The sequence below is a fragment of the Ochotona princeps genome, chromosome 9, assembly GCF_030435755.1.
Source record: "Ochotona princeps isolate mOchPri1 chromosome 9, mOchPri1.hap1, whole genome shotgun sequence".
In the NCBI taxonomy this organism is placed as follows: Eukaryota; Metazoa; Chordata; class Mammalia; order Lagomorpha; family Ochotonidae; genus Ochotona; species Ochotona princeps.
In genome coordinates this window covers 37,132,211-37,155,239 of record NC_080840.1, presented here as the reverse complement: position 1 = coordinate 37,155,239, position 23,029 = coordinate 37,132,211, and the positions used below count along the sequence as shown (strand labels likewise).

Sequence of the window (23,029 nt, the reverse complement as noted above, 5' to 3'; positions counted from 1 at the left end):
GGGGCTTTCAAGGCGAGGACTTTAGCCGCTAGACCACGGCGCCGGGCCCAAGATTTATTTTTATTACAAAGTCAGATATACAGAGAGGAGGAGAGACAGAGAGGAAGATCTTCCGTCCGATGATTCACTCCCCAAGTGAGCCGCAACGGGCCGATGCGTGCCAATCCGATGCCAGGAACCAGGAACCTCTTCCGGGTTTCCCACGCAGGTGCAGTGTCCCAGTGCATTGGGCCATCCTCGACTGCTTTCCCAGGCCACAAGCAGGGAGCTGGATGGGAAGTGGAGCTGCCGGGACTAGAACCGGCGCCCATATGGGATCCCGGGGCATTCAAGGCGAGGACTTTAGCCACTAGGCCACGCCGCCGGGCCCCAATAAATGTTTTCTTTAACCTAATGATTCTATTTCATCTCTACCCACTGATAGAATTGTGGGTGCTTTCTCAATGGGGTCATTCCCATCCCTTCTCGTTGCTCAGCAGGGAGGCTTTGTTCTGATGTGTTTTGTTTTGGTATTGCAGCTGATCTGTTTGGTGTACTCTGGTTTCTGACATGATCTTACTTTGTGCTGTAGACTCTAGGAACAAGCCAGGTCATTTCTCTCATGGCTTTCTCTACACCCTTTTTTCCAGGTCTGATTCTAGAATCCCCTACGTGGTTCCAAAAGTAAAGAAGATGAATACATCTCCTGTAAGTTGTTTACTTATTCTCCAGTTTGTTTTTCATTGTATTTTAGGAATTTTTTGAAATCTCAATAATTAAAATGGAAAAATAAAAATAGATAAAATTCAGTATCAGAGGAATATGTATACAAACAGGAGAAAGCTGGCAGGGTTATAAGACGTTAGAGACATCTGACTTGAATCTAGATTCAACAGAAAGTCACATGTATTTGATGATTCAAATTGATCCTAAGAGAAGACTCATGGGATATCAAGGCTTCAGCAGTCTTTATTAGTAGAATTAATGTAGTGGACAGTGTTCTTGTTTTGGAAATAAACGCTCAGCCATTCAGCATTCAGTGGTAGTAATTCTTTGTGATGAAACACAAAATCAGTTATTAGGCTTTTTCTGGAGTTGCCAAATATGGTTTGGTCCTGGATAACTTTTGAAAAGTTGGAATTCATTTACAGATGGATCCAGAAATATCTAGAAGATATAATCACCTACAGGTCCTTAAAGAATTCTCCATTCATTTCTTCCCAGCTACATACATGTGCTGGTTATTATCCACAGACTGTCCAAAGTTAACATTTTCAGGCTAATATTTACATTGCTTGTTTGTACCTTGGCTCACTCAATAGAGTCTTAGTTCAATTCTGTAAAAGCTTACTAGTGTCTTAAATTCTTGTCAAATCCAAAGACTATTCTTTAGTCTTTACGTTACTTGAGTCTTCTGTCATATTTAAAATTACTGTTCAAGATCTCCTGCAAATTCTTCTCTGTTTGATCCTTCATTCTTCTCTTATACATGTGAGTATACTACCAGCTGGCCTTGACTCAAACCATTGCAATGTGATTTTCTTGAACTCTTTCTCTAATTTGTACCTTTGCACATACATTTGTATGTCAATATATCTGTTTATACTACATGTGTAGCTCAAAAATGACTTGTCCTGTTTTCAAGCTGTTTTTAAGATTGCATTGTTTCATCTAATCAAGCAATGAGTAAGAAAAGCAGATATATGCATCAGTGACAACTACAAGTACAGACTAGAACTCTGGTAAACAGTTGGGTTGTAGTAAAACATATGTAACTTAAAAATGGACACTTTTTAAAATTACCGGCATATTATATATATTCATATGATTTGAAGCATCACTACTATGCATCTACAGAATTTATCTTCCCCAGATGATCAGATGCTGACTCCTCAAACACCTAATTCATGTTCTTCTCTACCGCCTACATTGGTGATCCTTAATCAACTGTCTCTTAAAATTAATTAATGAATTTTCATTTCCATTTGAGGAGAGACAGGGAGATCTTCTGTACCCTGATTCACTTCCCAAAGGCCCAGAATAGCCAGAGCTGGGTCACGCTGATACCAGTAGTCTGGAACTTCATGTTGAATCTCCCGTATGGGCAGCAGGAAGTTCAATGCTTGAGCCTTTGTTCATTATCTCCCCAGCCCATGAATGAGAAGCTGGATTAGAACACAGGCGGAACCCCATCCCAGTCCCTCAGAATGCCAAATAGTGCCGTAACTGTGCCGAATGTCTGCCACTGTTTGCTGCCTGTATGACTTTGTCTACTTAAGAAACCTCATATAAGTGGTTGTCATTTCTTTATTGACTTACTTTATGGAGCAATGTTTTAAGGTCCATTCATACTGTGTCATTTGTCAAAATGTCCTCTTTTAAAGCTTAATAACATTCCATGTATGTTGGAATGCTCTTTCCCTCCAAAACTCAGTGTTGGGGTTGCATTTTAATTTTGAGGTGTTAAAAAAAAAGGAAATATGGCCTTTAGAGGTGGATTCTTTGTGAATTCTTTAGGAGTAGATAGTCATTAGGGAAACACCCTCCATGGTTGGATACTAGTGACTTTGTCATGAGAGAGACACACACATGTTGTGCTGCCTCTCTTGCTGTGTGATGCCTTGAACCATTTGGGGACTTTCTTCAGCAGGAGAGCCATTAGCTAATATGACTGCTCACCCTTGGACCAGGAATGTGAGCCCAGTATATGGTATTTTGTTACTAGCAATAAAAAGAGGCTAAAGCCTGGGTATTTATCATGTTTATATATCTTTCCATGGAAGCTTGGATTGCTGCCCCCTTTTGTTTGTTGTGAATAACGCTGCTGCAAACATGAAACTTACAAATACGTGATGCAATCCTTGCTTTCCCTTCTGTATCCCCAGGAATTGGATATCTGTATCATGTAATTCTGTTAGAATTTTCCAGGAGTCTCCATACTGTCTTCCACATCAGCTCCACCATTATATGCCCATACTAGCAGTGAATTAGAGTTTCAATCTTTGTATGTCAATGCCAGCACTTGTTGTTTTTGTTGTTGTTGTTGTCTTTCATATTGGATATTGCAGTAGGTGTGAAGAATATTTCATTGTGGTTTTCATGAGGGATGAAGCAGTGAGGATTAGATAATTTCATCAAGGAGGAACACCACCCCACCTCATAGTTGAATGCTGGTGGTTTTATAAGAAGAGAGACCAGAGAGCACACATGTATTCTAATGACTGATGTTGAACATCTTTCCCTGTGTTTATCAGCCTGTTCCCATCCCCAACACCTGCCCCAGCATACTCAAAAGGCCAGATTATCTCTTATTTGCAAGAGGAGGGCCAACACTGGCTGGGTGTCTGTGATCCTCCTGGGATATGTTCCCCTCACCCCATAGCAGCCCTGGCTCATAGGACAACCTGAACATTCTGCGTTTGTATGCCATCTTTATAAAAATTATTGTTTAAGTTATTTTCTTATTAAATTGTTTTGAATTATAGGGTTTTTCCTATATAGTTTATATTCTGAATATTTATCTCTTTATACAAATGTTTTGCAAGTATTTTCTCCCATTCCTTGGGGTTGTCTTTTTACTTGTTAATAGTGTCTTTTTTAAAAAGCTTTTTTGAGGGGGCAGCATAACATAATGGCTCAAACTATTAGCTGTGGTGCCGGCATTCCGTATGAGGTCTGGTTCCGGTCCCTGCTGCCCTACTTCTGATCAAGTTTCCTGCTAATATGCCTTGAAAAACAGTGGAAGATGGCCCAAGTATTGGGACCCTGCTACAACATAGGCAACCTGGATAAAGTACCTGACTGCTGGCTTCTACCTGGCCCAACCATTTGGGTAGTGAATCAGTGTGTAGAAAATATTTCTATGTGTCTTTCTCTTTGTCTCTCCTTTGTTACTCTGCCTTTTGAATAAATAAATTCATCTTTGAAAAGAAAGTTTTGTTTATTTGCTTGAAAGACAATGACAGAGAAGGAAAGACAGATCTCCCATCCTCTGATTACTATTCAGATACCTACAATAGCTGGACAGTCACGCCAAAACCGGGTTCCCAGGTGTTAGGAACTCAAGTACTTGGACCATCATTTTGGCTGCTCATTAGCGGGAGGCTAGATTGGAACTGGACACAGGACTACATCCCAAGCACTCAGCATGGGTACAGGCATCTCAAATGGCAGCTCAGTCCCCTGACCCTGATAATGTGCCTTTTTTAGAGGTTTTAATTACATAGTTCATCTTCTTTTCTTTTGTTACTTGTGCAGCATTAGTATCATAATGAATAAGTTTTTGCCAAATCATGTCATAATGTTTCTCGCATTTTCTCCTACCTTATCATTTTAAATTCGCAATTACAGTTCGATAGCACAACACAATGTAAGAGATGATTGTTACTTATTTAGAAAATGATGGGTGAAGCCCTTCTGAGTTTCTCTGTTTTTGTTGAGTTCTAATGACTGTCTTATGGCTCAGCATATGTTCTTTCCTGATGAAGATTGCACAGAATGGTTTGTAAACTCAACAAGGTCAGTGTGTTTTCATTGATGTGCATAGAACAACTGATTTGTTATGTTCCCCCCATTGATTATTGAAAGAAAAAGTTTACAACTTTAATTGCAGACTTTTTTTGTTTTTCATTGAGTTCTGTGGGTTTTTAAAGTTTCATATCCAATGATTGATATGAAAAGTGTCTCTATCTTTGGATAGTACATTTTGGGTTGAAATTTATTTCATCTGCCACCAAGACTTGAGTATTTCTTAAAAATCACTTGAGTGCTGGATTTTTGGTACGGCAGTTAAGACACTACTTGGGATAGCAGTACCCATAACCGAGTGCCTGGCTTGCATCTCGCTCCTCCTCTTCCAGTGCTGCTGTCTGCTAGTGTGTGCCCTGTGACAGCAGATGGTGACTCACCCTCGTGGGAGACTCACCTGGAGTTCTGCGCTGCTGGTTTCTGCCTGGCCCAGCCCTGGGCTGCTTATAGGCATTTGGGGAGTGAGCTGATTCATTCTGTAAATGCCTGCAGTGGCTGGGAGCTGGGAATTCAATCCAGGTTTCCTCAGTGAGTAGCAAAAAAGATCCAAACACTTGAGCTGTCATCTGTTGACTTCCAGAGTCTACATTAACAAGAAACCACAGCCAGAACTTGACCCCAGGCACAGTGGTATGGGATACAGGTTTCCTAACTAGTATCCTGATTGCTAGGCCAGAGGCCCACCCCAGGACTTAAGCTTTTCATCATTAGTGTTTGATTAGTATTACCTCTTTATGTTTTAGGTTTCAATCTGTTTGTGTTCTTACATTTAAAGCATGGTACTTATGAATAGCATATTGAAGTGTCTTGTTCTTTATCAAGTCTAACAATTTTTGCCTAAATATTTAGTGCATTTACATTTAAACTGACTAGCCATGTGATTACATGAAATTATGTTTGCCATTTGCCTGTTTTCTGTTCATTTTATCTGATTTGATCGTTCTCTTTTACTACTTTCCGTTTTGTTAACCAAATGTATTTAATATCCTGTATTAGAACTTACTGGTTTTTAGCTCTGTGTTATAGACTGAATCGTATCCTTTCCCCTGTCCAAAACACATTTGTGGATACTCTAAACCTTCATTTGGACAACTGAGTAACTAAGGTTATGAGGTTCTGTGGGTGCACACTAATCCAATTTGGCTGATGTCTTTGTAAGAGAGACAACAGAGCTGGGTGCTCACAAAACAGGTCATGGCCGTGTGAGAACATGGTAAGAAGCTGCCCATCTCCAAACCAAAGAGAAAGACCTCAGGAAAAAACCAAACTTGCAGGCAGCTTCCTGCAGGGCTTTCACTCAAAGGAATCTGCTTAGGCCACCAAGCTGTAGTCTTTGTTATGGCAGGGTTCACCAGCAAACATGTATGTTGCAAATGCACTATAACTTTTATGTGACTTACCCATAACCGTGAGAAGTATTTGTTTTCTGTTTCTCCAAGGGTTTATAATACAAACCTCTACTTCATTACAGTGTCCTTAGAGTAATGTTGTACCCTTGCACATAGCATATAGGGACTTCTTAGTAGAATACTTCCACCATTGATGCCTATCCTCTATACCATTGTTTCTAGGCATTATGTGTTTATATATTGAATGAACTTACATCATGGACCTCTTACATGCTATGATCATTTTTGCTTTGGTAATCATGCCTTTGTTAAAATTAAAAATATCTGTATTTGAAAGGGAAATAGAAACAGAAGAGCTGCCATCTCTTGGTACATATCCCAAATGTCTAGATAGCAGAGACTGGCCATTCATAAAAACTGCAAGACTGAAAAGATGCGTAATCCTTCATTATTGTCCATACCTGCTCCTTACTGTTTGCTGTACATCCATGTTAACCTTTGGCATCATTTTCTTTCAGCCTGATAAAGTTCCTTTAGCCTATTTGATATATTTTCATTGTAAAGTTGATGATTTAAAATGGCTTTTCTTTTGCTGTTAAACTTTAGATTAACATAAAACTTTTAAGGAGTGCAGTGCAGCTTTGCAATGTGTAATTATAGCTTTAACCTACTTTGCCAAGCAGCCATCTTTTTTTGTGGAAACGTATATATCTTTAGATATATAAATACACACATATACACACATATGTACATGTCATCAGGAACCATAGTTACCCTACTGTGCAGCTAAATACAAAAACCTGAAAGATGTTCACCCTATTATGTTTTAATACTTACTGCCCAATCTCCTGCATCCGGTATGTATCCTGTATATGAGAGAGAGAGCATTATTTGTGAGTGTGTGTGTGTTGTCTGATTTCACTTAATACAGTTGTGTGTGTGCACAGGTGCATGCACTTACCTGGTTTTGGAATTAGGATAATTGTGGCCTTGTAAGATAAGTTTGTAAGGGTGCCTTTCCTTCACTTTTTAAGAATAACTCGAGAAGGATTGGTGTTTGGCCTTGAACTCTTGGTGGAATTTGAAAGTCAAGCCTTCTGGTCCTGGAAACATTTGATTCGGTCTCCTAATATGTTGTCTGTTTTTCAGTTTTTCTGTGTCTTTTTGGTTCACTTTTGGAAGATTTTATGTGTCCAGAAATGTATACATTTCTACTAGGATTTTCAATTTTGGGCCTATGGTTTTTCATTGTAGTCCCTAATGATTCTTTGTACTTTCCTGTGGTATCAGTTGTAAGATCTGCTTTTCATCACTTATTTATTAAGGTGGCTTATTTTCTTAGTCTAGCAATTTTATCTTTTAAGAAACCGAATGGTATATTTAAAAAAATCTTACAGCAAATGTTTGTTAGCCCAATTTTTTACAAAAGGAATTATCACTCCATATTTTATTCACTTATTTCTTTACCCTATTCTTTTTTTCTCCATTTATTAGTATTGCTATTGTTGTTATTATGTTGTGCTTCCATTTTTGTAAAACAAATTTTAAATTTTCCTGTTTGATTTTCTCAGTAGCCTCTAATTCATTCATGATCATAGTATTCAGTATCCACTCATTTGGATAATTTTCTATGGAATTTTTTTGTTGTTGCTGTTGATTTCTAATTTTATTTCATTATGGTCTGGAAATATATTTGATATGACTGTTTGTGTTTTTAATGTGTGTTTTGCAGCCTACTATGTGGTTTGTCCTTGAATGGTGCATGTGCTGATGAGAAAGCTGCATACTATGGCTCTTTTGGGTGACCAGTAAATACCTGTGAGGTCCTCTTGGTCTATAGTGTGGTTCTATTTAGGTATCTTTCTTGGCATTCTTAAAGACCATCTGTCCATTAATAAGAATGGGATGTTGAGGTTCCCCCACTATTATAATGGCAGCTATGTTTTCCTAAAAATCTAATATGTGTTTGTATAAAATTGGTGTTCCAGCCATAGGTACAGATATGTTTAAAATTGTATCTTTTTTAAAATAGTTTTTTTTTTTTTAAAGCAGACTGGTTGAGTGAGGGAGAAAAAGAAAGAGAGAGAATAAGATTTTCCATCCTTCTATCCAATGGTTCGCACCCCACATGGCAGCAGTGACTGGGCTAGGTCAGACTGAAGCCAAGATCTTGGAACTTCATGCAGGTCTCCCATGTCTGTGCCAGGGCCCAAGTACTTTAGCTATCATCAGCTGCTTTCTCAGGCACATTAGTAGGAAGCTGGATCAGAAGTGGAGTAGCCAGTACTTGAACTGATACTTGATATAGGATGCTTTTGCTTCATGTGGTGGCTTAATCCTATCCACCACAGTGCTGACCTCCACTTCTTTATGAATTGACCTTTTGATTATTACTTAATGGCCATCTTTGTCTTTCAGATTTTGACTTAAAGGTTTTTTGTCTGCTGTCAGTGAAGCAACTCATTTTTGGTTGCCATTTGCATGGAGTATCTTTTTATTGATTACATTGCATTATGTGACACAGTTTTATAGGCACTGGGATTCCCCCAATCCCTCACCAAACCACCCCCCATGGTGGATTCCTCCACCTTGTTGCATTACCACAGTTCAAATTCAGTTGAAATTCTTTCATTGCAAGCATTTACCAAGCATAGAGTCCAGCATCTTAATGTCCAGATAAGTTCAACGATTTCTTGGGGAGACCATCTCTGGTCTGAAGGTAGAGCCGGCAGAATATCATCCCGATCAATTAAAAGCCACAACATAACATCAACAACAATTTACAACATTATGGACTTATTTGACATGGTATTGAGTAACCAATATGTTAAAAGAAAAAAAAAAAAGAATGCAAGTTCTGAACCACATCCTGTGACTTCTACATTGACATTTCAATTATTAGTTTATATACAACTGGCTTCTATACACCTTAAAATGGCTATAGGGCACTATTCAGCTGTCTCGTGTCTATTTTAATTTTAGTATTTAGTAGTTTATAGTGTTGAAGCATGATTTTGCTGAACTTGGCTGTTTTTCGGGTAGTCTAACACTATAACTCTAACAAGACATATGTCAACAGTTTAGGTGAACAGTTTTAGGAGGGGTGTGCAGAGAAATCTTCAATACCCTAGTGAGGAGTAACTAATCTTTGTGTCCCACCCGTGAGGTATAAGTGCATCCATGCTGAACGTTTCCTGTCTGATTCAAAGCTTTCCTTGTTGTTCTCTATCTATTCTAGATTTTTTGTTTGTTTGTTTGTTTGTTTGTTTTGAGGTATTTCCGGAGCAACCCTGATGGTCATTGCAAGAGAGGATGGGGTCCCAAAGTTGGAACCAGGCAAGGACCAGAGAAAGCTCCTCTCCCTAGTCCCGAAGGAAGTTTACTGTTCTTCTGTTTCTGTGGACCACTCAGGGCTCCTGGCTGTTGTTCCGATGACCTTGGATCCTGCAAGGCAGGATTTGGGCTTCTTCCATCCCATGTGGTAGATCCAATGGGGGTGGGTGATCTCAGAGTTCTCGGCCTCCAAAGGCACTCCAATGCCCCGTGGTCTCCTTGGCAGTTGAGATGTAGTCCTTGGTGTCCGTACTGATAGTCCTTGGTGAGGATCTAGGAGTCTTCAGGGTTGGGAAACAAGCCTCCTCCTGTCTACCTGCTCCACTCTGGGGTTTCTCCCCGCTCCATGCGTATGACCTCCTGTTAAGAGGTTGTCAGGATTGCTCCTGATTCCCCCCATACGCCTTTGTAGTTTTACTATTGTCTAGGGATCATTTCTATAGTTGTCAACTGGAGTATCTTTTTGCTTTTTTTCACTTTCATTGTTTTTACTTGTGAAGTGAGTTTTTTATTTAAGATTTATTTATTTTTATTGGAAAGGCAAATACACAGAGGAGGAGAGACAGAGAAGAAGATCTTCCATCCACTGAGTCACTCCCTAAGTGGCCACCAGAGCCAGAGCTGAGCTGATCAGAAGCCAAGAGCCAGGAACCCTTTTCTGAGTCTCCCACATGGGTACAGGGTCCTAAGGTCTTGGGCTAACCTTGACTGCTTTCCCAGGCCACAAGCAGGGAGCTGGATGAGAAGCAGTTCAGCCGGGATTAAAACCAGTGCCTATATGGGATCCTAGTGTATACAAGGCAAGGACTGTAGCCACTAGGTTACTGTACCAGGCCTGTAAAGTGAGTTTCTTATAAGCAACATGTCGTTGGGCTTTGTTGTTTTTACACAATTAAAAGTCTATATCTGCTTTTCATTTATATTCATGATTATTAATAATAAGTGGTACCTTAGTCTTGTGGTTTTGTTTTAATATTTTTTAGGGATTATTTGAGACCCAGCTCTCCCACTCCTAGGAATATACCCAGAAGAAATTAAAACTACATATGAGAAGTGGATCTGTAATCCTATATTTACAGCAGCACAATCTCCAGTCGCAAAGACAAGGAAACAACCCAGATGTCCATCCAAAGAGGAATGGCTAAAGAAACTGTGGTACATCTACTCCATGGAATATTATTCAGCCATTAAAAATGATATTATGCAATTTGCAACTTGATGGTCCCAACTAGAGACCATTATGCTCAGTGAAATAAGTCAGTTACAAAAAAAGAAATACCATATGTTATCTCTGATATAAGGAATCTGTCATGCAAATTGGAATGTATAGTGGTGGAGTAATGGAGACTACCATATCCAGAAGTGAAGACACATGCAACATGCATCTCTGCTTCCAAACAAAAGATGAACTCTCAATGAAAGTCTTGGCTGTATCTAAACAATGGGATGATGGACTGTCTGACATTGTCTGTACCAGCAATGTCGGGGCACGCTTAAATAGCAGACTGATGAAATTGTAACTCCTTATGAAGAGTTTTGACATGCAAAAAATCAGTCGTGGGGTGGAAATTGGGGGGACTGGAATCCCAGACTATATAGAATTGAACGATAAATTTCAAAAAAAAGAAAAAGGAATCTCCTTAGATACCGATTAAATTTGCTCTCAAAAAATCATACCTCTTAAAATAATGCATCATCATATAATAATATATTGTGTATGAGTATATTATAAGCATGTAGTCTATTAATAAAATGTCATTCAATCAAAAAAGAGTATTTGAAAGGCAGAGTTAGAGAGAGAGAGAGAGAGAGAGAGAGAGAGAGAGAGACAGTGAGACAGTGAGAGGGCCCGGTGCCATGGCCTAGCTGCTGAAGTCCTCATCTTGAATGCGCCCCGGGATCCCATATGGGTGCCGCTTCTAATCCCGGCAGCTCCACTTCCCATCCAGCTCCCTGCTTGTGGCCTGGGAAAGCAGTGGAGGACAGCCCAAAGCTTTGGGACCCTGCACCCGCATGGGAGACCCAGAAGAGGTTCCTGGCTCCTGTCTTCGGATTGGTGCAGCACCGGCCATTGCGGCTCACTTGGGGAATGAATCATTGGACGGAAGATCTTCCTCTCTGTCTCTCCTCCTCTCTGTATATCTGACTTTGTAATAAAAATAAATAAATCTTTTTTTTTTTTTTTAAAAAAGAAAGACAGTGAGAGATATCTTCCATCCACCGGTTTTCTTCCCCCAAAAGACCACAATGCCAAAGCTCGGCAGTCCAAAACCAAGAGCCAGAAAATTCTTCCAGGTCTTTCAGATGAGTACTGGAGCCCAGAGTTTAGCCACCCTCCATTGCTTTTCCAGATACATTAGCAGGAAGCTGGATAGGAAATAGAGTATCCAGGATTGAAACCGCACCCACGGGGATGACAGCAATGCAGTGGCAGCTTTCTATACTGCAGCACCTACACCATTCTCATTTTTATTATGATTATTCTTTGCTCTTTTCCTAGAGAGTTTCATACTTTCACGTATTTGTGTGCTGGCAGTTGTCTTTCTTTGTTCATAAACATAGGACACGGTTAAGTATTTTTTGTAATACTGGTCTGATGATGCCAAATTCCTTCAGTTCTTGCTGGTCTTGGGGAGTTTTTGTTTCTGCATTTATGCATGACAGAACATATTCTTGGCCTGCCATTATTGTTTTTCAGAACTTGGTGTCATTCCAGGCTTATACTTTTTTGTTTTTTAAGTTTTACTAATTTGAAATGTAGAGTTTAAAAAGAAAAGGAGGGATGGGGAGAATCCCAGTACCTATGAAACTGTGTCACATAATACAATGTAGTTAATGAATAAATTAAAAAAAAAAGAAAAGGAGGGGCTGGTATGGTGACTCACAGGCTACCTCTTCACCCCCCAGCACCAGAATCACATATGGTCATTAATTATAGTTCCAGCTGCTCCACTTCCCATCCAGCTTTTTGCTTAAGGCCTGGGAAAGCAATGGAGGATGACTCACATTCTTGGGACGCTGCCTCCACATGGGAGACCTGGAAGAAGCTCCTGGCTTCAGATCACTCTAGCCAGTGTAGCCAATCATGGAGTGAACCAGCATATGGAAGTTCTCTCTCCATCTCTCCTTCTCTCTGGGACTCTGCCGTTTAAATGGGAATAAAATAAATCTTAGATAAAAAGAAGATAAAAGAGAGGAATGAGGAGGGGATGGGAGAGAGGAGAAAAGGTGAAGGAAAAGGAGGGAAAGGGAAGGGAGGGGAAAAAGGAAAAAAGGAAAGAACAGAGATCTTCCATTCTCTTCTTCACTCCCCTAAATCATAGTAACAGCAGGGACTGGGAAGCCAGGAAACAGGGACTCTATCTGGGTCTCCCATAAAGTGGCAGGAACTCAAGTACTTGGGCTGTAATTTGTGCCTCCCAGCCACATTAATGGGAAACTGGATCAGAAGTAGAGAGGATTCTTGATCTAGGCACTCTTATTATATGGCAAGTTTGCGTCCTGATTAGTAGCTTAACCTGTTGTACCACAACACCTGATGAAAAATCTGCCCATCTAATGGGGTTCTCTTGAAGTAATTTGATGTGGTCTCTGACAAGTTTTAGGATTCTTTTTTTTTTTTAAGATTTATTTATTTTTATTGAAAAGGTCAGTATACACAAAGATCTTCTGTCTGCTGGTTCACATTTGAGAGTTTGGCTGTAAATGTATTGTGGTGGTATTTTTAATCATATCTAGTTGGGGCATTATGGCCTCTTCTTGCATGTCCAGAACTTTCTCTAAATTGAGGATTTTTTTCAGCTGTTTGTTGAATAGATTTTCATCACATTTAACTTTTCTCCTTTCCCTTTGAAATTCCAGTAGTGTAAATTCTAGATCATTTAATGGCTTCCAGAATCCCAAAGGCTGCTTTTGTCTCTTCCTTATTCTTGTTCCCTGACTGGGATATTACAGAAAATCTGAGGCAGGCTTACACTTGGGCTGGAGTCTGGGGTGCTCACCAAAGTTAAGGCAGACTGGAGAGGAGGGCTGTGCAGCCTGGGCTGCCGTGAGCAATTAGCAATCTAACCATGCCCACCAAGCTCTGGGGCAGGCTTGCCAAAGTAGAGCTGCAGTCAGCCTGGGCCAGTCATCTAAGCTCATGTGGGCTGAAGCTCATGTGTGCAAGTGTCAGGGACCAGTTGTGTGTATTAAAGACAGATTGGGCTCAAGCTCCAGTATGGTTTGAGTCTGGGATGCTGATGAAGGGAGATAATACCAGCAGCACCTGCCAAGGCTAAGGTGGGTTGGGCTGCGCTGGGGCTGGAATTGGGAACTCACTGAAGCTGAGACCAGCTGGAGAAGGGTATTACGCAGCCTATGTACCCCAGATGTGTACACCACACATACCAGGTGATACTAGGTAGACTTGAGACACAGAGGGGCTAGGTCCTAGGGTCTTCATCCCTGTGGGACTTCGGTTGAGAATTGAACGAGCAGCCGAGGCAGGCGCCAGGGCATGTTCAAGCTGGAGTGGGGCTAAAGTCGGCAGCACCTCCAAAGCTGAGGTGCCAGCCAGAAGCCCAGATAGGACTTTCTGAACTACTGTAGGTTAAATTGCTTTCTAAATTACTCCACCAGTGTTTGAACCTTCGCCCGGTTTTCTTTTTTCTTTCATAAAGGTTAGAAAATATTGTTTGATCTGGCTTCTATGTTTATTCTGTATTGCTCTGATAAACGACTGCATATTTGGAGATGCATTAAGGAAAAGAAAAATCATCTCTTAGCGCTTGGAGACTGGGAAATCCAGTGGAGGGCCATCTTGTGACAGGATAGCATATAAGGTGGTGAGAGAGTGGGAGAGGGGACTCGTGGTCGGAAGCCTTTTTATAACGGGCATTCTATTAGTCCATTCAGGAGGAAAGAAACTGTTGTATTGGGAATTAAGTGGCCGATATATGCTTTTTGTGGGACATAAATTAAAATTAACAGCATTTAATTTCTATTGTGCGTTTTTTGGTTGTTGTTTTGGTTTTGTCCTTTTCATCTACTGATAAGCTGGTGAGTAAATTTTTTCATGTTAGTTACTACACTTTAGAAAGTCCAAATTTCCCCTTTTTTACTCTTCTGGCAATCTTCCTTAACACATTGTCTTTGCATCTTCCTTTAAGTACTTGAAAATATTTGGAGATAAATTAACCATCTTGTCTGCTGCTAGCAACATCTGAGTTAATTCGAGTCTTTTTTTTTTTGTACTCCTTTCTCTTGCATAGAAGTCATATTTTATTGTTTACTCGTGTAGTGATTCTGGATTCTATCCTGATCTTATGCATCATGTGTTACAGAGAAGGTGGGCATTCATCCCACAGAGGAGTGACTTTTTTTTTAATATGAAGGAGTTAACTACCTGGATTTAAATTCTCAACTCTGTATTTCTTGCTATGATCGGTAGCCAGTTACCCCTTCCCTTCCGTTTCTAGTGCCTGCTTCTTATTATCTGTCTGAGGATTGTTCACTTGTTTATTAGATTTATCTACTTATTTTGAAAGGCAGTTATAGTGGGAGAAAGAGAGGCAGAAAGATCTTCCATCTACTGGCTCACTTCCCAGGTAGCTTAACTGCTAGAGCTGGGCCGGTCTGCAGCCAAGAGCCTTGATCGTCTTGCATACCTCCCACGTGGATTCAGGGCTCCAAGCAGTTGAGCCATCCTCTGCTACTTTCTCAGACCATTAGTAGAGAGCTAGATTGAAAAGGAAGCAGCAAGACTTGAACTAGTGCTAATGTCAATATCATTGCTACAGGTGGAGGCTTAGCTTACTATGCCACAGCACCAGCTCCATCTGCTTTTTTATTTTGATTCCTCTCCAGTTTGTCAGGTGATTGTGCTATAAGTTTGTTGGAATTCTAAGTTGTTTATGTTATAAAAATCTGTCTGCCTCACTGAATCTCTCTTGTCTTTTTCATAGTTTTTGTTTTCTCTACCCTGTATCAATGTTTCAGATTTCCCAGGTTTTACTTTTTGCTACATGAGTCATGTCTTTCCTTCCTAGGAGTAATTTACGTGAAATAGAAATACGCAGATTATGGCCTCCATGACAAATTTAAACCATTTCCTGTCTTTATATGCCCATGAGCTCTTTTGTTGATTTATTAGTTGCAATGTTTTTAAAGATTTATTTATTTATTTATATTGGAAAGTCAGATATACAGATAGGAGAGACAGAGAGGAACATCTTCCATCCGCTGATTCATTCCCCAAAATAGTCACAATGGCCAGAGCTGAGCCAATCTGCAGCTAAGAGCCAGGAGCATCTTCTGGGTCTTCCACATGGGCTGCCCTCGACTGTTTTCCCAGGCCATAGGCGGGGAGCTGGGTAGGAACTGGAGCAGCCAGAATTAGAACTGGTGCCCATATGAGATCCTGGCGCATGCAAAGCAAAGATTTTAGCCACTAGGTTACCACACTGGGCCCTGTTGTTGTAATTTTTAATGCTTTTATGGTTCACTGTGTCCATCTTTGACTTACAGTATACCTTCCAATAGTATTATACCTCTTCGTATATAGGAAGTTTATGGCAAAATATTGCCATTTATCTATTCCCACTTTCTTTACTCTGTATGTCATGTATTTTACTGGTATATGTTATAAACCCCACAGTGGATTTATGGTTTATGGTGTTGTGTGAAAGAGAACAGTAGAAGTGGATAGGATGATCTGATAAGGGTGTATTTTGAGCAATTAAGGTAGAGTGATTATCTTCTCTTATTGTTTCACAAAATGAAGTCTGATTTTATTTCACATTTCTGTATTTTAAGATCATAACTTTTGTTTTTTAAGATGTATTTATTTGTACTGGAAAGGCAGATCTACAGAGAGAAAGAGAGACATAGGGAAAGATCTTTCATCTGCTGGTTCACTTCCCAAATGACTGCAACAGCCGGAGCTAAGCCGATCCCAAACTAGTAGCTAGGAGCTTCTTCATGGTCTCCCACATGGGTACAGGGTCCCCAGGCTTTGGGCCGTCCTCGACTGCTTTCCCAGGCCACAAGCAGGGAAAGAAAATGGAGCATCCAGGACATGAACTGTTCCCCATATGGGATGCTAGCAGTTTCAACGAGGGGATTTAGCCACTGAGCCATCATGCCAGGCCCTATGATAAACTTTAAATTTAAAGGGGATGTTCAGTTCTTATACAGATAGGGACACCATACCTTTAACTCAGTGGATTAAGACCCTCAGGTTTTTTATACTTAAGTCTAATCCTAAACCCAGTATGACTGAGGAGACTTTAGGTGATCATTATGGCTCCAAGAAATCAGAAGAATTTAAGAATTAGTGACCTTAGAAGAAAAGGAAAAGAGGAGATGGGAGAGAGAGAGCAGTCACCACAGAAGCACATACAGGAGGACTGTTACAGACTTGGTTGCCATCTGTAAACCAGAAAGAGCAACATCGTCAGGAAATAACTTGATCTTAGACTCCCTTTCCTGTAGAATTGTGGAAACAGAAACATTGCTTGTTTAAACTACTCAAAGTATGGCATCTGTTAGGAGCACAAGTATAACCTACCACACACACACACACACACACACATTTATTAGTTCTTGAATTGGCACATGAATTTTTAAAGTTACTGTGTCTGTATCTAACAATGTGCTTGTGGTAGGATAGTGTCTAAGTTGTTTACTTAGATATAGTTGAGATCTTTATGATGGAGAACTTCCTGATTGTCGGGGAATCTCCGGACCCGCGGAAGAAAACCCGATGCTGAGTGACTGTGTAGATGAGGGAATCTCCGAACCCGCGGAAGAAAACCCGACACTGAGTGACTGTGTAGAAACTCTTTATTCCATCAGGCAGCATGCAAACAGGAAAGCCGTCTGCTCCTTCTTTCTCTCTACTCCGTCTGCCTCTCTGCTCTGTCTGCTCCTCTACTCTGTCTGCCCTCCACTCCAGGACCCAACCTGCTTATATATAACACCTAGCCAATCAGCTAAAAGGTCACCCCTGCACGTGGGAAGCGACCAATCAGCTAAAAGGTCACCCCTGCACGTGGGAAGCGGCCAATCAACTAAAAGGTCACCCCGCAGGCAGGACACACAGCCACGCCCCAAGGGGAAGACACTTCCTGAACTTGTTTACCACTGCCCTCGTCAGGGCGTTGGTCTGCGGTGCTGTGCTAGACAGCCCCATAGATCGTTAGGCGCTCTCAACAGCTCCCCCTTTTTGTTTAATTAGCAAGGGACCGTGCCTGTCTTAGGTGTTCCGAGTTAGCACTCTCCTTACCCATCATGGGCTGACCGCGCGGCCGTGGACGCGGCGCCTGTCTTAGGTTGGTAGAGCCCATATCAGATACTTACCCGTCTTTGACTACCGGTCCAGCATGTTCAGCCATACCTTGGGGGACTCTCGTCTATGGAGCACAAGCACCGCTTGCACTAGCACCTGCTGTTGGGCTTAATGGCGCCACACCCAAATTAGGGTGATGCAGCCAACCCAGAGCACATGAATGACAAGGAGCAGACCAATGCTGGTTAGACCAGCCCACTGGCGAGCAAATGAAAGGCCTCTCAAGACCCAATCGAGCCACCACTCTACTGAAGCTACTCTTACCCCTATGGCATTGATGGAAAGAATTTGCGTGTGGAACTCTCTGGTTAAATTATCAAACTTCAAGGACCAGCTGCCATTATCAGCACAGCAGTGCCTAACCCATTCCAAAATTGGGTCAAGCCACCCCCATATTCACTACAATTCAAAAAAGAAACATTGAACCAATGGGAAACCAAAAACATAAATGGTGGGGAAACACATACAAAGGCAGGGGGTATAGAGACATGACTCTTACAGGTCACATTTACATTTTCTTCCCAACTGCGTGAGTTACTATAGATATAGGCACAGTTCTGTATCACTGTCCCACGAGCCGAAGCAAATGCTGATATATCTGAGCGGCCACCATTGCTGGTACACAGTACTCAGGCATTCCAGGGTTGAGCAAACACTGAGCAGGATCACCATATGAATAATTATACCCAAAAAAGGTTGAGTTGGAAAAGATGGAAAGCAAATTTGTCATAGCAAAACCTGGGGCCACTCTTCTGGGTGACACAGTACTTTGACATCCCGTCCATTCCGGGGGCCATCTCCAAACACCAGCACAGCATGGCAGTATCTGACGTACTCCGGTCACAGACCATTGCCACATTCAGCTTGCGGGCAGAGTCAAGGAACGGTGGCAGTCATGGTCATAACTACTCCATCAGTTCGGTTTCCCTGAAACCTCCCTATGGTCCGATCCCCATCAGGATGCAAGGTCGAGTCTCATTTACAGCATAGGCCCAGGCTTGGAAGCACACAGTACCAGGCAAGATGATGCTTATGTTCCTTATGGTATCGATTTATTGTCCCAAGGGACAGCGGGCAGTCCGATGCTCTCATTGGTGGTAAAGAACGTAGGCAATATACGGCTGTTATTGGTCACTGGCAGGGGCATCGGCCATGCCCTCACTATCATCCACAGGTGAAGATCCTGGTCGTGTCCGTTCGCTGCCAAGCTCGTTGTCAGTGCAGTCATTAGCATCCACCACATCGGGGGCTTCATCTTGAGGAGGCTCCTTCACCACACGTGTCAGACGTTCGGGTATCCACACTGGTCCTTCAGAATCCTGCGGAAAAACACAAACTGCACCTCGCATCCATCGTAAGACAGGATGCGGGCCTCGCCATGCTTTTGTTAGGACATCCTTCCACATAACCCGGTCTTTACAGGGACCATTGCCTGAGGCATGCCGCTCAGCAGCAGAGCGGCCATGCAAATCCAAAATCAAAAAATTAAAAATACATGTAACAAGAGCTAATTGGTGTTTTTGGGCTATTGGGGAAGAGGGAGGCTCCTACTCCCCCTTTTTGTTTAATTAACAGAGTCTTGAGTATGGCATGAGCACGCTCCACTATAGCCTGACTCGTGGAATTATAGGGAATGCCAGTGGAATGTGTGATAGCAAATTTAGAACAGAATTTATACTCTTGAAAATTAGGAACATTCATATACTTGGATATCTAGCATTTCCCAATGCAATTTTAAGAGCATCTTAACTTTTTGGTTTAGGAGTACAAAACATGCTATACAATAATTTCCTCTTTCGCTAATTTGATAAATCACCATCCTTTTAATTATGATATCTAATAAGAAACATTCGTGACAACAGCTTTTACCATAACCACAAAAAAATAAATCTTTCTTTTGAAGAACAGTCATCTCATGTTTTATTTACAGCAGTAATAGAATGTTCCTTTTTTAACGGAAGACTACATATTCTCTAATACATCCCAAAGCAAATGTACTATAAAGTTTATATACCAGTTACACAGTAAGAGGGCTTCAATATTTGCTTTGAATGTATTCATTGCAAGTACATTTTGAAGCCTCTTAATTTTAGGTTGATATGAGGTTATATAGTATCACCTGTGATATGATCTAAACTGGTTTAAAAGGCCTCTATAATTATCTTCAGGTACTATTTTATACTCTATTCACCATCTTCAGGTTTTGCCTTTGTCTTCCTAGATATATACATATATAGATACACGGGTATATATAAAAACTGCAGTAAATTTTGCATCCCATTTGTCTATACAACTCTTAAATGTTCATTTATTATGTGAACAATAAAAGAACTATCTCATGAGATTCAATTATGGATGAATAAATACCACTGTAAGAGTAAACAAGAACTGAAAGACAAGCACATGTGCACATGCAAAGTCACTAAAACCTATTCCAAAGTGTTATGATCTCATGTTGTCAATATTTTTTCTAGTAATGTATCAGTTTTCTGCTTATAAACATGAACTTAGACCCAAATAGTTCTTCTCATTGTTCAAGTTGTCTGTTACAAGATTTACTAATATACTACTCAAATCCTTGCTTTCCCTTCCTGAAGGAATGCTGAAGAATTTATTAGCTTTTATCAAATGACTTTAAGTGTTAATGACATTTTCTATAAAAGGATGAATCATTAATCAATTTAAAGAAAGATATTTGATTTCTGTATATTGGATTTTGATGATTTAAATCACTGTGGAACCTAGTAAACAAAATGGTAAATGAAAGCATATAATTCAACTCTTGCACTAGCTTGAAATCTAGTCGGACCCAGGAGCGTACAGGGGGTTTGGGGTTTGGTCCTCCTGTACAGGAAAGACCTGCCCAAGGCCACGCAATTCTCTCCAACCTTGCCTCTCCTCCACATTGAGGTCGCGTGGCCGGACCCCTAATACATCTCAATCACCAGTCCAGAGAGGAGCCGTAGGCGCCAAGGGTGGGTCTCCTGGTGGGGGTCTAGGTACCCAGGATTTCTTTGAATGACTACCGACGCAGTTTCTAGTCTTTCCACCAGCTCATCCAATTCGCTCCCCGAGGCTTCCTCTTTCTCCTCTGAATCTGATCCTCCTGACTCACTAGTTGCTCCTTTTGAAGAAGCTTCTTCTTGCATTTCTCGCAACAGCTCTTCCCCTTCCTGCAAGATTTCCTTAAACTTATCTGATCGTTCAGTAAGACATGACTTAACCAAGGTCCAGAAACCAATGGTTCCCGGCGGTAACGGATTCTTCCGCTCAGCCCGCAGAAGGTCTCTCCCGAGGTGCTCCCATTGGGGCAGAGTCAGAAGACCTGCATCTAAGAACCAAGGGGAAACTCTACCCGCTGTCTGCAAAAATGTAAGCACCATCTTAGCCTTCACAGGAGTACCATGTTTTTTCAACAGTTTCCATAACAGCTCCTGCATACACATACTAGAAGACAGATTCCCCATAGTGTTGAACGGTATTATTCCCTGACCGAAGGCTGTCTTGTCACTACCCTGCGAACCTCTTGTCACTACCCATGAACCTCTCTTCACTACCCTGCGAACCTGACGCGCGCGTCCCCACAAAAGCGGCTTCCTGAGCCTATGCTCAGCTACTGACCTTTTTCCCGCGTGTGCGGCTTCCTGAGCTGTGCGCTCAGTTGCTTACCTTGTCCCGTGGTGTGCGGCTTACCGGCTGAAGTGGATCCAAGTCACGGCACCAGATGTCGGGGAATCTCCGGACCCGTGGAAGAAAACCCGACACTGAGTGACTGTGTAGAAACTCTTTATTCCATCAGGCAGCATGCAAACAGGAAAGCCGTCTGCTCCTTCTTTCTCTCTACTCTGTCTGCCTCTCTGCTCTGTCTGCTCCTCTACTCTGTCTGCCCTCCACTCCAGGACCCAACCTGCTTATATATAACACCTAGCCAATCAGCTAAAAGGTCACCCCTGCACGTGGGATGCGACCAATCAGCTAAAAGGTCACCCCTGCACGTGGGAAGCAACCAATCAGCTAAAAGGTCACCCCGCAGGCAGGACACACAGCCACGCCCCAAGGGGAAGACACTTCCTGAACTTGTTTACCACTGCCCTCGTCAGGGCGTTGGTCTGCGGTGCTGTGCTAGACAGCCCCATAGATCGTTAGGCACTCTCAACACCTGATTGTGAAAATGGTATGCCTTTTCAATTGCTTAATCTTCCCTGCCGCCTACTCCTCTCATACAAGTCAGTTGTATACTTTTGATATGTAAAGAATGTTTAGATTTGCACTGGCATTTTGGCCTTCAGGCCAATCCTCTGCTTGCAGTGCCAGCATCCCAAATGGGTGCCAGCATCCCAAATGGGTGCCATTTCATGTCCTGACTGCCCCAATTTTGTTCCAGCTCCCTGCTAATAGTCTGGGAAAGCAGCAGAGGATGGCATAGGTGCTTGGGTCCCAGGACCCATCTGGGATACCTGGATGAAGCTCCTGGCTTCCAGCTCCAGACTGGTTCAGCTCTGGCTGTTCAGCCATTTGGATAGAGAACCAGTGGATGGAAGATCTCTTTCTGTAACTCTTTCTCATAAAAACAAACAAACAGTGTTTAGAAGACTTTTGTTTCAAACCCTTGAAAAGAGAGACTGGTTGGTTCTCCATTTGCTGGCTTACTCTCCGAATGTCCACAGCAGTAAAGGTTTGGCCAAGCTGACGTGAAGAACCCATAACTACTTTCTACTTCTTGGTCTCTTATATGGGTGGCATGGTCCCAAGAATTTGGGCCAGCTTCTGCTGTCTCCTAGGCTGCATTAGAGGAAACTGGATTAGGAGTAGCCAGGACTTGAACTAGCACTTAGTTATGGAATGTGGGTGTTGCAAGCAGCAGCTTAGCACACTGTACTACAGTGTCTGCGCCAGGGTTTTAATGTTCAATATGTTGCCAGCTATTTCACCTTTTCCTTGCTTCTCTTAACATGTATGTTGTCATACATATGAAAGCTTAAGAAAAAAAATGGTTTGAGCAAAGACTCATATAGACACAAATAAAGAGCCCATCAGCTCTTTACTCACTAAATGCCTGAAGTGGCCAGTGCTGGGATGTAGACAATCAAAAATAGCAGAAACCTGATCACTTGAGTCATGCCTTCACTATCATGAAACTGAAATCAATAGCTAGAAACAGCTATTGATCCCAAGTACTTTATACAGAATGAGGGCATCATAACCGTTAGGCTACATGCCTGTCTGTCTGACAAGTTTTACATGTTTATAGATCCATGTTATTTGTAGCAATTTTCAGGAAATTACCTTTAGTTTTATAAATTGAATGTAAGCTATTTCTATTTTTTTTTCTTTTCATTTGGATTTAGTGATAGCTGTCATATAATGCTAAATAATTACAGTGAAGAAGCATTTCATCCCAGTGTTGCTTCTTTAACCGAGGTGCTGCCTTGTGAATGGAGTGAGCATTTGAAGCAGCAGTTAAGACGCTGCCTGGAAACCCGCATCGGACATCAGAGTGTCTGAGTTTGAG

At 41.6% G+C, this 23,029-nt stretch overlaps 1 protein-coding gene across 2 annotated transcripts in view; it reads left to right on the top strand.

Annotated features, from left to right (window-relative positions):
* The window catches only part of LOC101520491 (zinc finger protein 260-like), a 69,591-nt gene that overhangs the window by 36,381 nt on the left and 10,181 nt on the right, over positions 1-23,029 (top strand). For both annotated transcript variants that reach the window (XM_058668605.1, XM_058668604.1), the window contains exon 2: positions 630-687. In XM_058668605.1, coding sequence (XP_058524588.1) covers positions 673-687 — 15 coding nt within the window. In that variant the 5' untranslated portion in view covers positions 630-672. The remainder of the gene's footprint in view (positions 1-629; positions 688-23,029) is intronic.